Source organism: Lithobates pipiens, unplaced genomic scaffold, assembly GCF_037356315.1.
Source record: "Lithobates pipiens isolate NorthernLeopardFrog02 unplaced genomic scaffold, aLitPip1_a1.2 Scaffold_18, whole genome shotgun sequence".
Lineage (NCBI taxonomy): Eukaryota > Metazoa > Chordata > Amphibia > Anura > Ranidae > Lithobates > Lithobates pipiens.
In genome coordinates, this window is record NW_027507758.1 from 621,225,399 (window position 1) to 621,238,995 (window position 13,597).

At 45.4% G+C, this 13,597-nt stretch overlaps 2 protein-coding genes across 5 annotated transcripts in view; both read left to right on the top strand.

The window, feature by feature from the left end:
• Positions 1 to 4,821, top strand: part of LOC143989434 (uncharacterized) — a 164,907-nt gene extending 160,086 nt beyond the window's left edge. The window contains exons 2-7 of one of the 2 annotated variants that reach the window (XM_077489562.1): positions 1,087 to 1,210; positions 1,327 to 1,424; positions 1,514 to 1,655; positions 1,761 to 1,921; positions 2,043 to 2,184; positions 3,104 to 4,821. In XM_077489562.1, the coding sequence (XP_077345688.1) occupies positions 1,126 to 1,210; positions 1,327 to 1,424; positions 1,514 to 1,655; positions 1,761 to 1,921; positions 2,043 to 2,184; positions 3,104 to 4,518 (2,043 nt within the window). In that variant the 5' untranslated portion in view covers positions 1,087 to 1,125 and the 3' untranslated portion in view covers positions 4,519 to 4,821. Of the gene's footprint in view, positions 1 to 865; positions 1,211 to 1,326; positions 1,425 to 1,513; positions 1,656 to 1,760; positions 1,922 to 2,042; positions 2,185 to 3,103 lie in introns of both variants that reach the window. The other variant, XM_077489561.1, reaches the window with a different exon arrangement.
• The window catches only part of LOC143989470 (uncharacterized), a 313,492-nt gene that overhangs the window by 16,109 nt on the left and 283,786 nt on the right, over positions 1 to 13,597 (top strand). The window contains exon 1 of one of the 3 annotated variants that reach the window (XM_077489609.1): positions 10,052 to 10,586. The exons of the other annotated variants lie outside the window; for them this stretch is intronic. The gene's annotated coding sequence lies outside the window, so the exon portion shown is untranslated. Of the gene's footprint in view, positions 1 to 10,051; positions 10,587 to 13,597 lie in introns of those variants that run through there. 3 annotated transcript variants of the gene reach the window in all.

Here is a 13,597-nt window from a genome sequence, read left to right on the forward strand (position 1 = left end):
TCCGTGTTGTCCTCCAGGTCCTGATCCGCGTCTTCCTCCGGGTCCCCCTGTGTCCTCTCCGACTCTCCCGTTCCTCCGGTCCCTCCATGTCCCGGATCTTTCAGGATGGGTAGCGAAGGAAGGAGCTAGTAAATGTAATTTGCCTGCTCCTTCTTTTTCTGAATGCACAGAGTCCCTGATCACTGACTCTGCATCCATAACTGAGCATCGTAACCTGTGTTTACGATGCTTCTGTTAATGAATGGAGGGGAGATTCTGTCTCCTGTCCATTCATCTTCAGTGCATTTTCAGTGCAGCTGAGGCTGCTGAGAAAGGGAATGGGGAATCTCTATCCTCAGTCCCTTTACCTGTCTCAAAGGGGAGATATCAGGGGTCTGTTTAGACCCCCGATATCTCACCAAAGCCCCCCCCCCCAAAAAAAATAAAATAAAATAATAATAATTGTAATAAATATTAAAAAAGTTGTTACATTTTTTTTAAATAAAAAACACTGACACTGTCCACTCCACCCCCCCCCCCCCCCCTAAAAAAAACTGAAAGCATTGTAAAAAAAAAAATAAACTAACAAAAATATAAATATAAAATTAAATAATTGTAAAAAATAATTAAAGAAAAAACAAAAAAAACTACTGAAACAGACCACACCTCATGAGTGCTGCATATTAGTGCCACTGTCACATGACATAAAAAAAAGTATCTGTAATTGGTATCAGTGAGTACTTGAAAAAAGTATTGGTACTTGTACTCCTTCTTAAAAAAAAAAGTGGTATCCTTGAAACCCTAATTAATAAAACACAGACCTGACCAGAGAGGTGAGGAGGATTCTGGGATTCTAACATGATATTCCTTTTGGTTCCTCCAACAGAGATTTCCTCCTGTGAAGTCTGGAGATCATATGACCATCACAGTGCCTGCATGTCACTCCCTAAAACCTGAGAGACACAACATGCAGAAGATTCTAGAAGTCACCAAGAAGATGATGGAGCTGCTGACAGGAGAGGTGAGCGGTGCTGGGAATTCTGGGACATTATCCAGTAACAGACAAGGGATGTGTCTGGATGGTGACTGTATCATTGTGTGTGTCAGGTTCCTATAAGGTGTCAGGATGTCACTGTCTATTTCTCCATGGAGGAGTGGGAGTATTTAGAAGGACACAAGGATCTCTACAAGGACGTCATGATGGACAATCAGCCGCCCCTCAGATCACCGGGTAAGAGGAGACTTTATTGTAAAGGAGAGAGCAGTACGGAGGCTCCACCTAGATCCCCCATCATCTGATAAACACATAGAAGCAATGTATTCAGTCAGTGTGTGTGTTTCCTACAGATGGATCCAGTAATGGGAACCCACCAGAGAGATGTCCCCGTCCTCTGTATTCCTGGGATTCCACACAGGAAGGTCACACCATCCCCCACCATCATCAGGTAGATGAGGAACAATCACTGATAGTATCATTAGGATCTGTACATTATCTGCATTGTTACCATTGATGTCATTTTTATTCTATATTCAGAGTGGAAACCTGAGAGATTCTCAAGCTGAGATTAAATCAGAAGAAGAAGAGAGGTATGTGAGGGATGATCAGCAGTCTATGGAGGAGGATGGAATAACGAGGACATTTATAGAGGAGGACACTCCTACAGAGATCAGCACAGGTATGACTGATAGGTATGATTTATAAATGGCTTGTTTGATATAATGGATGTTTTATAAAATATTCAGAGTGGAAACTGTGAGAATTATAATATTGTTTTTTAAAGATGATTATAAAGTGGAAGAGTGCAGAGTGAGGGAGGAGTTTTCAATACACAAGGAGATGATGGAGCCACCCTATACCAGGAACCCACCAGAGAGATGTCCCCGTCCTCTGTATTCCCGGGATTCCACACAGGAAGATCACACCATCCCTCACCATTACAAGGTTGGTGAGAGAGAGCTTATAGAACATGGATTCATGGAGATAATGTGTTTTTCTTTTATGTGATTTCACAATATTAAAGCTTACATTTTTTATGATATTTTCCATCATTCTCCTGGTTTAGGGTGAAGATCTGATAGATATAAAAGTTGAGATTAAAGCAGAAGACGAAGAGGCATATGAGTGGTATGATCAGCAGTCTATGGAGGAGGATGGAATAATGGGGACATTTATAGAGGAGGACACTCCTACAGAGATCAGCACAGGTGGGTCATTAACACTAAATACATCCCTCTACTGATACTGCTCACTGATTGGTCCAGAGTAGGGAGGATATAGTCACTGAGTGCAGTCTCAGGAGATTGGAGGCATCGGAGTGGGATCTCTGCAACTTGTTTTAGGTAAGTAAACATTTAAGTTACCACTGATTACTGAACTGCAATATTATGAGTCCTGACCCTTACAATATATACACTATTCTATACATTTCAGAATTATCACACTATATAGTACTAACTGTTTTATCTTATACAATATGTTGTACATTATAGTCCTGACTTTTGCTCTCTACCCACTGCTATATATAAACATAATATGTATTCTCTTTTGCTACACCCATCTCCTACAAGCTGGACATTTTATATCTGATGATTTGATTGGAGCACAGACTTTTACATGGTGATAATAATGTGATAACATCTCAAACTTTGGAACCTTAAACAGGAAGTGATAATGAGGGAGGAGTCAATAACCCAATGATGGTGGTCTTCAGGATCAGTCCAGTCTTCATCTTGGTTGTTCTCCCCCCATCCTCACTCTCTGACCTCTGGTGGGGCTCAGCCCCGCTGTTATTCATGACTAAATCATGGACTAAATAAGGAAGTGCAGGACTTCTTGTGTTGGGAAGATGACAATGAGGGATAGAGGGGGAGGGGACACTCGTCCTATAATCCCCTCATCACTGTCACTCCTATAAAAGACAGTTCTCGTTGTTTCCTCACTCTCTGACTAAGGTCCATGAATAAAGAAATTAGCTGGTAGGAGATCAGAGGACCCATTTACTAGTTACCTTGAGGGGGAAATTGTAAGATCCTCAGAGACAAAGCTGCCTGATGTGGGCGGAGTCCTGGTTTAGGGGAACCAATCAGCTCATGTCTAGTAATAATCTTTGTATTTCTATTTTAGTAGATGGACGGGAGATGAGGAAAACCTCAGAGGATTGTCTCATGTTGTCTCCAGACTGTAAAGTAGAAGATGAGGACATCACACAGTATAGTCCAGGAGAAAACCCGACTACCTCAAATGTCCATCCGGCACCACACAGTGTAGATGGACCATCGTATTCCTCTTATCCTGAGGAACCTCAGACTGTGAGGGACGGTGCCGTCCTTCCAACAGAGAAGAGGTTTTCCTGTACTGAGTGCGGGAAGAGTTTTCATTATAAATCTGATTTTAATGTGCATAAGAGATCTCACAGAGTTGAGAAGCCATATTCCTGCCCTAAGTGTGGAAAATATTTTGTAAAGAAATCAGAACTTGTAGAACATCAAAGTTCTCACGCTGGAGAGAAGCCGTATTCCTGTTCCGAGTGTGGGAAATGTTTTTCACATAAGTCCAATGTTTACAGACATCAGAAATTGCACACGGGGGAGAAGTCATATTTCTGTTCTGAATGTGGGAAATGTTTTTCACAGAAGACCGATCTTTACAGACATCAGAGATTGCACACAGGTGAGAAGCCATATTCATGTCCTGAGTGCGGGAAATGCTTTGTACAAAAATCAGAACTTGTCACACATCAACGGTGTCACACTGGAGAAAAGCCGTATTCCTGTCCTGAGTGCAGGAAATGTTTTTCACATAAGTCGCATCTTTACAGACATCAGAGATTGCACACGGGGGAGAAGCCATATTTCTGTTCTGAATGTGGGAAATGTTTTTCACAGAAGACCGATCTTTACAGACATCAGAGATTGCACACAGGTGAGAAGCCATATTCATGTCCTGAGTGCGGGAAATGCTTTGTACAAAAATCAGAACTTGTCACACATCAACGGTGTCACACTGGAGAAAAGCCGTATTCCTGTCCTGAGTGCAGGAAATGTTTTTCACATATGTCGCATCTTTACAGACATCAGAGATTGCACACGGGGGAGAAGCCATATTTCTGTTCAGAGTGCGGGAAGCGTTTTATACAAAAATCACTACTTGTCACACACCAGAGGTCTCATACTGGGGAAAAGCCGTATTCCTGTTCTGAATGTGGGAAATGTTTTTTACAAAAATCAGTACTTCTCACACATCAGAGGTCTCATACTGGGGAAAAGCCATTTTCCTGTCTTGAATGCGGGAAATGTTTTTCAAATAAGTCTCAGCTTTCCAGACATCAGAGAGTGCACACAGATGAGAAGCCATATTCCTGTCCTGAATGCAGGAAGTGTTTTCTACAAAAATCAGAACTTGTCACACATCAGAGATCTCACACGGGGAAGAAGCCGCATTCCTGTCCTGAGTGCGGGAAATGTTTTTCACAGAAGTCTCATCTTTACAGACATCAGAGATCTCACACGGGGGAGAAGCCACTTTCCTGTCCTGAGTGAGGGAATTGTTCCTCACTGAAGTCCTGTCTTTCTGTACATCGGGGATCCCACACAACCCTCGGGGTGTATTAGTGCCTTGAGTGTGGGAAATGTCTTCTATATGAATGTTGCTGGACATCACAGCTCTCATGTGGGGAAGAAGCACACCCTGATATACACCTCAGATATACGCCATGGCTGATCTTCATCATGTAAGAAACAGTTCATAAGGAGATCAGAGATCACCAAAGACATGGGTGAAGTGTTGTACCGTGTTGGCCATTGATAGCAGTAGAAAAATAAAAATGGAGTCATCACCTTTCATTGGCTCAGTACATTTTTTAGAGGTCTATTTTTGAAGAACTGTTGAAAGAATGTGACAAGGACTTACAGCCAAGACAAATTTTGACAGTTGCTTTTTTATTTCTTATAGTGATTTCCTATGATCATTAGAAACTTCTAGTGGCAGAACTGGAGGATTAATACTGTTTAAGGCCCCTTTCACACTAACGTCCCGTTCAGGCCCGCCTGTCAGTTTTTCAGGCGGACCTGAACGGGTGCTCCATAGAGCTCTATGGAGCGTCGGATGTCAGCGGTGACATGTCCGCTGACATCCGACCCGCTCCGATCCGAAAAAGTGTGACGGAGGAAAAAGCTATTTTTCCATCCGTCTGCGGATCGGATCGGATGACGACGGGCACTGCGGTCCGTCGTCATCCGATCTCCCATAGGGGAGAGCGGCGCTGTGACAGGTCCGTCCCTGCACAGTGTGCGGAGACAGACCTGTCATCTCCCTGCTCAGCGGGGATCGGCGGAGTGATCCCCGCTGAGCAAACGGACATCCACGGGGCGGATCAGAACTGATCCGCCCCGTGTGAAAGGACCCTTATAGACACTAGATAAGTCTGATGATCATAGGAAATCAAAATAAACTATTCCACCCACTCCGTGCTTCTGATGTACCCCTACTCAACAATTCTCAATCTCAAAAAAAAATGACAAACTTGAGTACAAGTGTAACCAATAAAATCCCACCCAACCAATGGGCTGTTGTATTATAAGTCTGTTATGACCAATATAATACATTCAGGCCGGTCCCAAACTTATACAGGACTAAAACAAAACAAACTTGTCTCTGATAGTGCAGAGTCAATCCCAGAAATCACCAAAAATGTATTATTTTACAAAATAAAGGAATATATATATATATATATATAAGGGCTGTTACTGATTACAATTTTTGTGTTTGATTAATACATTTTTTTTTTAAATCGATTAATCGACTAATTCTGATTAATTATAACGCACATACAGATCCAACTACTTTTATCTGATCTCCTTGCATTGCAACTCTGCATTAGTCAGTGGTAAATGTTATATACACTATATACAATCACCCGACACTAGTTCGTTTCCACAATCCATGACTTAACTTCACAGTCCATACAAATATGTTTTTAATTTAAACCGTAGCACTGACGTAAGTCATTTTTTTTTCTCCACAGTAGCGTGACAATCCCTCCACCTCCGGTCTAACTAATCACTCTCACCTTATGGCACGGACCCCTGTGCAAACAGGTGGTCATGCAAGCGCGTCTCAAAAGGGTTAACACGGACCATAAACTTCTCTCGTGTCTCCTTAGATCACAGCAAGGACGCCAGGTCATGGGGTAGAAAGAAAAGATCTAAGTGCTCACCGCTTAACTATGAGATTTCATTTTTGTGTTCAAACACAAACTACTCACATAAAGATGATAAAAACACAGCATGTAAAGCCGACAATCGTGTTAGTTCCGTAGCTGAAGTGCAGAGCAGTCTGGCGGCTGCAGCCAGGAATACCAATAAAAAAAAGACTTGATGTGAATGGATGATAAAGATTTTCTGATTCAGCCAAATGCAGAGAAACCTATCATAGATATTTCAATTATTGATGCTATTTCATTGACAATGTAGAGAAGCTCTTGATCTGCATTGGGGCCATAATAATTTTGCTAATGGCTATGGCTATACAGAATACTCGTTATCAGTCATCATTGGTGTTCCCAGGAGGAATAGTGCCCCATCATTGGTGTTCCCAGGAGGAATAGTACCTCATCATTGATGTTCCCGGGAGGAATAGTGCCCCATCATTGGTATTCCCAGGAGGAATAGTAACCCATCATTGGTGTTCCCAGGAGGAATAGTGCCCCATCATTGGTGTTCCCAGGAGGAATAGTGCCCCATCATTGGTGTTCCCAGGAAGAATAGTACCCCTATCATTGGTGTTCCCAAGAGGAATAGTATCCCATCATTGGTGTTCCCAAGAGGAATAGTATCCCATCATTGGTGTTCCCAAGAGGAATAGTATCCCATCATTGGTGTTCCCGGGAGGAATAGTGACCCATCATTGGTGTTCCCAGGAGGAATAGTACCCCATCATTGATGTTCCCAGGAGGAATAGTCCCCCATCATTGGTGTTTTGTTCTGCAGTTTGAGTGTATACCACCTGCCTCCACTTCAATCAAATCAAAATCGTGACCCAATTTGCATTATTCGGATGTATCAGAATTTCCAAATCACAATAATAACAAACTTCACATGGCTACAGTTGCGCCTTTGGGCATAGTATACCTAGCGCACGGGCATGGTAGGCCCCGCCCACAATCTGGCATAATCAACATTAAAAAAACACCTGCAAGTGTGTTCTGTTTTTCATTGGCTCCTTCTCTGGCTGGAAATGGAAGATAGATGGCTATAAAAGTCAAATTAGCAGCTGAACATTTATGCAGCCCTAGCCAATACCTGAGGAGATTTGCTGGGCTAGCTGGAGGGCCTGGTTGCTAAAGGTTGCTGGTGGAGACTGAGGGACTTTTCATCAGAGGATCTAGTCTGATATCACTGGAAGAAAATGTCCAGAAGGCATTGGCATGTGGCAACCAACTATCTGAAAACATTAGCAAGTATAGACTGGTGTGAGAGATCCTAGATTGTGGGCTCCAGCAGCCAGACCCTTGGCCCCAGCAACCAGGCCCCAGCAGCAAGGGCCTAGCAGCCAGACCCCTGGCCCCAGCAGCCAGGCCCCAGGACCAGCCGCCAGTCCCTAGCAGCCAGGACCAGGAGCCAGATCCTTTGCACAAAGCAGCCAGGCTCCAGGCCAGCAGCCAGACCCCAGGTCCAGCAACCCAGCCCCAGCAGCATTTCATGGGCACTGGTAAGGCTGCATTTCATGGGCACTGGCAGTGCCGGGACAAGGTCATTCGGTGCCCCCCCCCACCCCTCGCTGTGAAAAGCCACAGTGCCTAAAGATGATGGGATTTATACTAACTCATCAGTGACAGTGCCTTCCTGCTACATATTACCAATACCATTGCTAATTAGGCAAACTCCCCTCAGAGACTGCAGACATGATATAAGACAAGAGATGGTTAGAGACTGAGGACATGATGCAGGCGATGGTTAGAGACTTAGGACATCATACTAAACATGGTCAGAGACTGCAGACATGATACAAGAGATCAATGCAGTCTCACCAGTGCCAATCAAATGCATCCTACCACTGTGCCCATGAATTCCACCTCACTGTGCCCACAATCGCAGCCTCTCTGTGACCATAATCACATCCTCTCTGTGACCATAATCGCAGCCTCTTTGTGATCATAATTGCAGCCTCTCTGTGCCCATCAATGCCGCCTCTCTATGCCCATAATCACATCCTCTCTGTGACCATAATCACAGCCTCTCTGTAACCATAATAGCAGCCTCTCTGTGACCATAATCGCAGCCTCTCTGTGACCATAATAGCAGCCTCTCTGTGCCCATAATCACATCCTCTCTGTGACCATAATCACAGCCTCTCTGTGACCATAATAGCAGCCTCTCTGTGGCCATAATCGCAGCCTCTCTGTGCCCATAATCACAGCCTCTCTGTGACCATAATTGCAGCCTCTCTTTGCCCATAATCGCAGCCTCCCTGTACCCATACTCGCAGCCTCTCTGTGCCCATAATTGCAGCCTCACTGTGCCCATCAATGCCGCCTCTCTGTGACCATAATCGCAGTCTCTCTGTGAATATAATCGCAGCCTCTCTGTGACCATCAATTCTGCTTCTCGGTGCCCATAATAGCAGCCTTACTTTGCCTATGAATGCAGACTCACCATAGCCTGCCCAGGCTGCCCTGGATCACACAGCGGACATTTCCCGCCGCCTTGTGTGTCACATAGCTGGGTCTGTGTGTGTGTTTAGCGGCGCCGTAACAAGGTCTCGCCCCCCTAGACCGGCTTGTGTGATCGGCGGGATACTTATTCAATCTGCTACCACACAAGCCGGTCTAGCAGGGCAGGAAGTGAGGAGAAATCTCTCTATCAGCAACATGAGAGAAATAGTAATCCTTTTCCACAGTAGAGTGGGGGAAGGCTAGAAGATGGTCGTGTCTGATTGCGGATATGTCCTTACTTCCTGTCTGGTGTTGTCAACAGGACAGGAAGTGAGGGTAAGTTTCTCTAATGGAGCGGTAGCACATTTTGTTCCAAAATGATAAAAAATAAGTTTTTGTAGTAGAGGGACATCTTGTGAGCTGTACATGTGATACGTGATGGTGGATAAGAATGATTGAGTCTCTATCCTGGGAGGTGTAGAGGGGCTCTTCAGGAGTATAAGACGAAAGGAGCTCAGCACTGATCCCGGGGGAGGGATGACCTGGTGGCTCTTTCCCCCATGTACTTTATAGAAAAGTTGCCAGTACCCACTCCCCCACACACACCCCCTTCCCCGGTGTACTACCTTTCACAAGTCGCCCGTCTGCTCCTGTGTGCGGCTCTCAGAGGAGGGGGCCAGGCAGATGACACGGTCCAGCCACGGGAGGGAAAGACGAACTGCCATGTAGGCCCGTAGAGCACTAGAAGAGGGAGGCAGCCGTAGATGTGAGTGGAGAGAAAAGGCCAGAGGGAAGCAGACCGGCTCCTGTGATAGGCGGAATACTTATTCAATCTGCTACCACACGAGCCGGTCTAGGGGGGTGGGACATTGTTACGACACCTCCGAACAACCACACAGACCCAGCTATGTGACACACGGCGCTCCCGGCGCTGTGTGACAAACAAAAGGAGAACGTGGAAGGGGAGCAACGGATAAAAGCAGCCCCAGGACAGGCAGCCAGTAGCGTGGCCTCTATTGCGCCCCCCTTCCTCCAGTAAATGGCCCCACCCAGGGCATCCGTCCCTTCTGCCCACCCCTTGTACCGGCCCTGGGCACTGGTATAGCTGCATTTAATTGGTACTGATCAGGCTTCATTTAATTGGCACTGGTAAGGCTGCATTTTATCGCTGGGGGGGGTCGGCGCTGGCGCGAAGCGTCGCCTCCCTGAAATGAGTTTGAAACCTCCCCGAAAGACACACAGCACAAAGCCATGTTCACACTATGAGACGCTTCTCAAGGCTGCAGTTCCTCTGAGCTCCACAAGGTGGTGATCTCACTTCTACCCAGACAGGAAGTCTCTATAGAATACAGACAGGAAGTCTCTATGGAAGACAGAACGTGATGGCAGGTACAGACAGGAAGTTCTGAGTGAGAGGTGAGTCGGGAAGAAGTAGAGAAGGTAATAAGATCGTATTTACAGTACACCCAGTAACACCCCAGAATTGATAGATTGTATCTCTTGTTACAAAAGCAAATGTATTTCCTGTGCTCCTTTGCTCCATTTGGTGGCCCCCAATGTGGTATATTACTACTGCCTATAATAAAGGAGTGTTTGTTCAGAAGAGAAAATAGTATGACGAACCTTTGTGTTCACACAAAGCACAATTTGCACAAAAAGAATGTACATGCAGCTTTGCGGAATAAATGGCTATGCCAATGTTGTTTATTAATAGACCCATAGTTAACCCAATCAACGTGCTGCAATTCAAAAAAGGGGGCAGCCTGCCTATTCACCCCCCTATATCCCCATCCTAATATTGTGCAACCAATACTGCCCAGATAATTCTCCCCTGTTTACAGAGCAACCCACATAGATCACAGGACGGCACCAATGAGGATGGCGGAGGACCGGAGTCACATGACTGAGAAGATACTAAACCTCACCCTGGAGATCATCTACCTGCTGACCGGAGAGGTGAGGAGGATTCTGGGAGGTCACATGACATCACTCTTATCTCTATTAATAAAACACAGACCTGACCGGAGAGGTGAGGAGGATTCTGGGAGGTCACATGACATCACTCTGATCTCTACTAATAAAACACAGACCTGACCAGAGAGGTGAGGAGGATTCTGGGATTCTAACACAGTGTTCCTATTGGTTTTTCAATACAGAGTTTTCCCCTTCTGGAGTCAGAAGATCATATGATCATCACAGTGCCTCCATGTGACTCCCTAAAACCTGAGAGACACAACATACAGAAGATTCTAGAAGTCACCAAGAAGATGATGGAGCTGCTGACAGGAGAGGTGAGCGGTGCCGGGAATTCTGGGACATTATCCAGTAACAGACAAGGGATGTGTCTGGATGGTGACTGTATCATTGTGTGTATCAGGTTCCTATAAGGTGTCAGGATGTCACTGTCTATTTCTCCATGGAGGAGTGGGAGTATTTAGAAGGACACAAGGATCTCTACAAGGACGTCATGATGGACAATCAGCCGCCCCTCACATCACCGGGTAAGAGGAGACTTTATTGTAAAGGAGAGATCAGTACGGAGGCTCCACCTAGATCCCCCATAGAAACAATGTATTCAGTCAGTGTGTGTGTTTCCTACATCATCATCAGGTAGATGAGGAACAGTTATGGGTAGTTATGAATTATACACAAATGTGTTTGATACAACAAATATTTTATTACAAATTTCAGAGTGGAAACCTAGAGGAAGATAATATTGTTCTTAAAGAAGAGTATAAAGAGGAAGATGAGGAGTATGGAGTGATGGAGAGGTTTTCAGAAGGACACAAGGATATGATGGAGCCACCTAATAACAGAAACCCACCAGAGAGATGTCCCTGTCCTCTGTATTCCCGGGATTCCACACAGGAAGATCACACCATCCGTCATTGTCATCAGGTAGATGAGGAACAATCACTGATAGTATCGTTAGGATCTGTACATTATCTACATTGTTACAACTGATATTTTTTATTATATATTCAGAGTGGAAACCTGAGAGATTCTAAATTAATGTTAAAGAAGAGATAAAAGTTGAAGATAATGAGGATGGGGTGATGAAGGGGTCAAAGTTTCCAACTTTGCACAAGGATCTCTACAAGGACGTCATGATGGAGAATCAGCCGCCCCTCACATCACCTGGTAAGAGGAGACTTTATTGTAAAGGAGAAGTGTAGAAATCACCAAGAAAATGATGGAGCTGCTGACAGAAGGTGTAAGGTGTCAAGATGTCACTGTCTATTTCTCCATGGAGGAGTGGGAGTATTTAGAAGGACACAAGGATCTCTACAAGGATGTCATGATGGACAATCAGCCGCCCCTCACATCACCGGGTAAGAGGAGACTTTATTGTAAAGGAGAGAGCAGTACGGAGGCTCCACCTAGATCCCCCATCATCTGATAAACACATAGAAACAATGTATTCAGTCAGTGTGTGTGTTTCCTACAGATGGATCCAGTAATAGGAACCCACCAGAGAGATGTTTCTTGAATAATCTCCGTTCTCTGTGTTGCAGACACATTTTATGTCTCTAGACTGGATTTATGGAGATTCTGGGGTTCAGTTGGCAGGAAAATGTTAATTTTCACCATGGGAGGGGAGGGGGGGGGGGGGGTAGCTGCTATTATAACCCATCGTATGTATGAGTTCTTACACCCCAGAAACATTGAATTTGTCCTCCTCCTCTAACCTTTCACCAGGGTCTGGCTCAACCACCCTTCTTATCATTCTATTCTGGGTATTGAATTCCTGTATCAGTGTGTCTATATACATGCATGCATTTTTGTTGGTTAAAATGACTAGTGAGGCTAGGTTCTCACATGCTGCGGTCACAGCTCATAGCAGGGGGTCTGGTGCATCCCTGTTCACCGATTCAGGTGCAAATTAGGTCAGAATTTTTGCCTGAATTTGCACCTGAATCAGAGCCAAAGATGCACAGGACCCTTTCCAAATGCGGACTGCGGCCGCCCTGGAGCTGTGTGAACCAGCTCCACTGAGAGCCAGGCACACTCTCCTGACATGTGAATTGGATGCGGTCAAAGTCACATCCAATTTGCATATGTGTGAACCCAGTTTGAAGCCATCAGGGCCATTTGGGTGATTTCTGTTATCATGATTTAAAAAGGATCCAAAAAACTATGTGATAATAAATGGCTTCATGTGATGGCTATCCTTAAAGCGGGAGTCTGCCGGGAGTTCCGCTGTTTTTTTTTTTTTTAAAAGCCAGCAGCTACAAATACTGCAGCTGCTGACTTTTAAAATAAGGACACTTACCCGCCCAGTGCGCCCGCGATGTCGGCACCCGAAGCCGATCTCTCGATCGTCTCTCGGGTGCTGCCGCCGCCATCTTGGGTATGGGAATCAGGAAGTGGAGCCTTTCGGCTTCATTTCCCGGTTCCCTACTGCGCATGCACGAGTCGCGCTGCGCAATAAGGATGGACCCGCTGCCTCTGGGATCTGTGTGTTTCCCAGCAGACAGCGGGGGACTTTCGGAAAGGGGCGTAAATCTACGCCCCTTTCCGCAGAGAGCTATCCCGGAAGTGGGTGCAGATACCTGTACTGTACAGGTACCTGCACCCCCCTCCCCCCTGAAAGGTGCCAATTGTGGCGCCGGAGGGGGCGAGGATTCCAATGAGCGGAAGGTCCACTGTAGGGTGGACCTCCGCTTTAAATAAAAGACATTATTTTGCCATGATCAGTCATATTTTTAATATTAATGCCAAAATTTCACAATTGCTGCCAGGGTATGCAAACTTTTGCAGCACGACTGTGTGTGAGATATATATATAATATTGTTACATATCTGAGTGTGGATCTCCCCTTACATCAGGATCCCCAGAGAGCCTCCCTTCTTACATCAGCATCCCCAGAGAGCCTCCCTTCTTACATCAGGGTCCCCAGAGAGCCTCTCTTCTTACATCAGGGTCCCCAGAGAGCCTCCCTTCTTACATCAGGGTCCCCAGAGAGC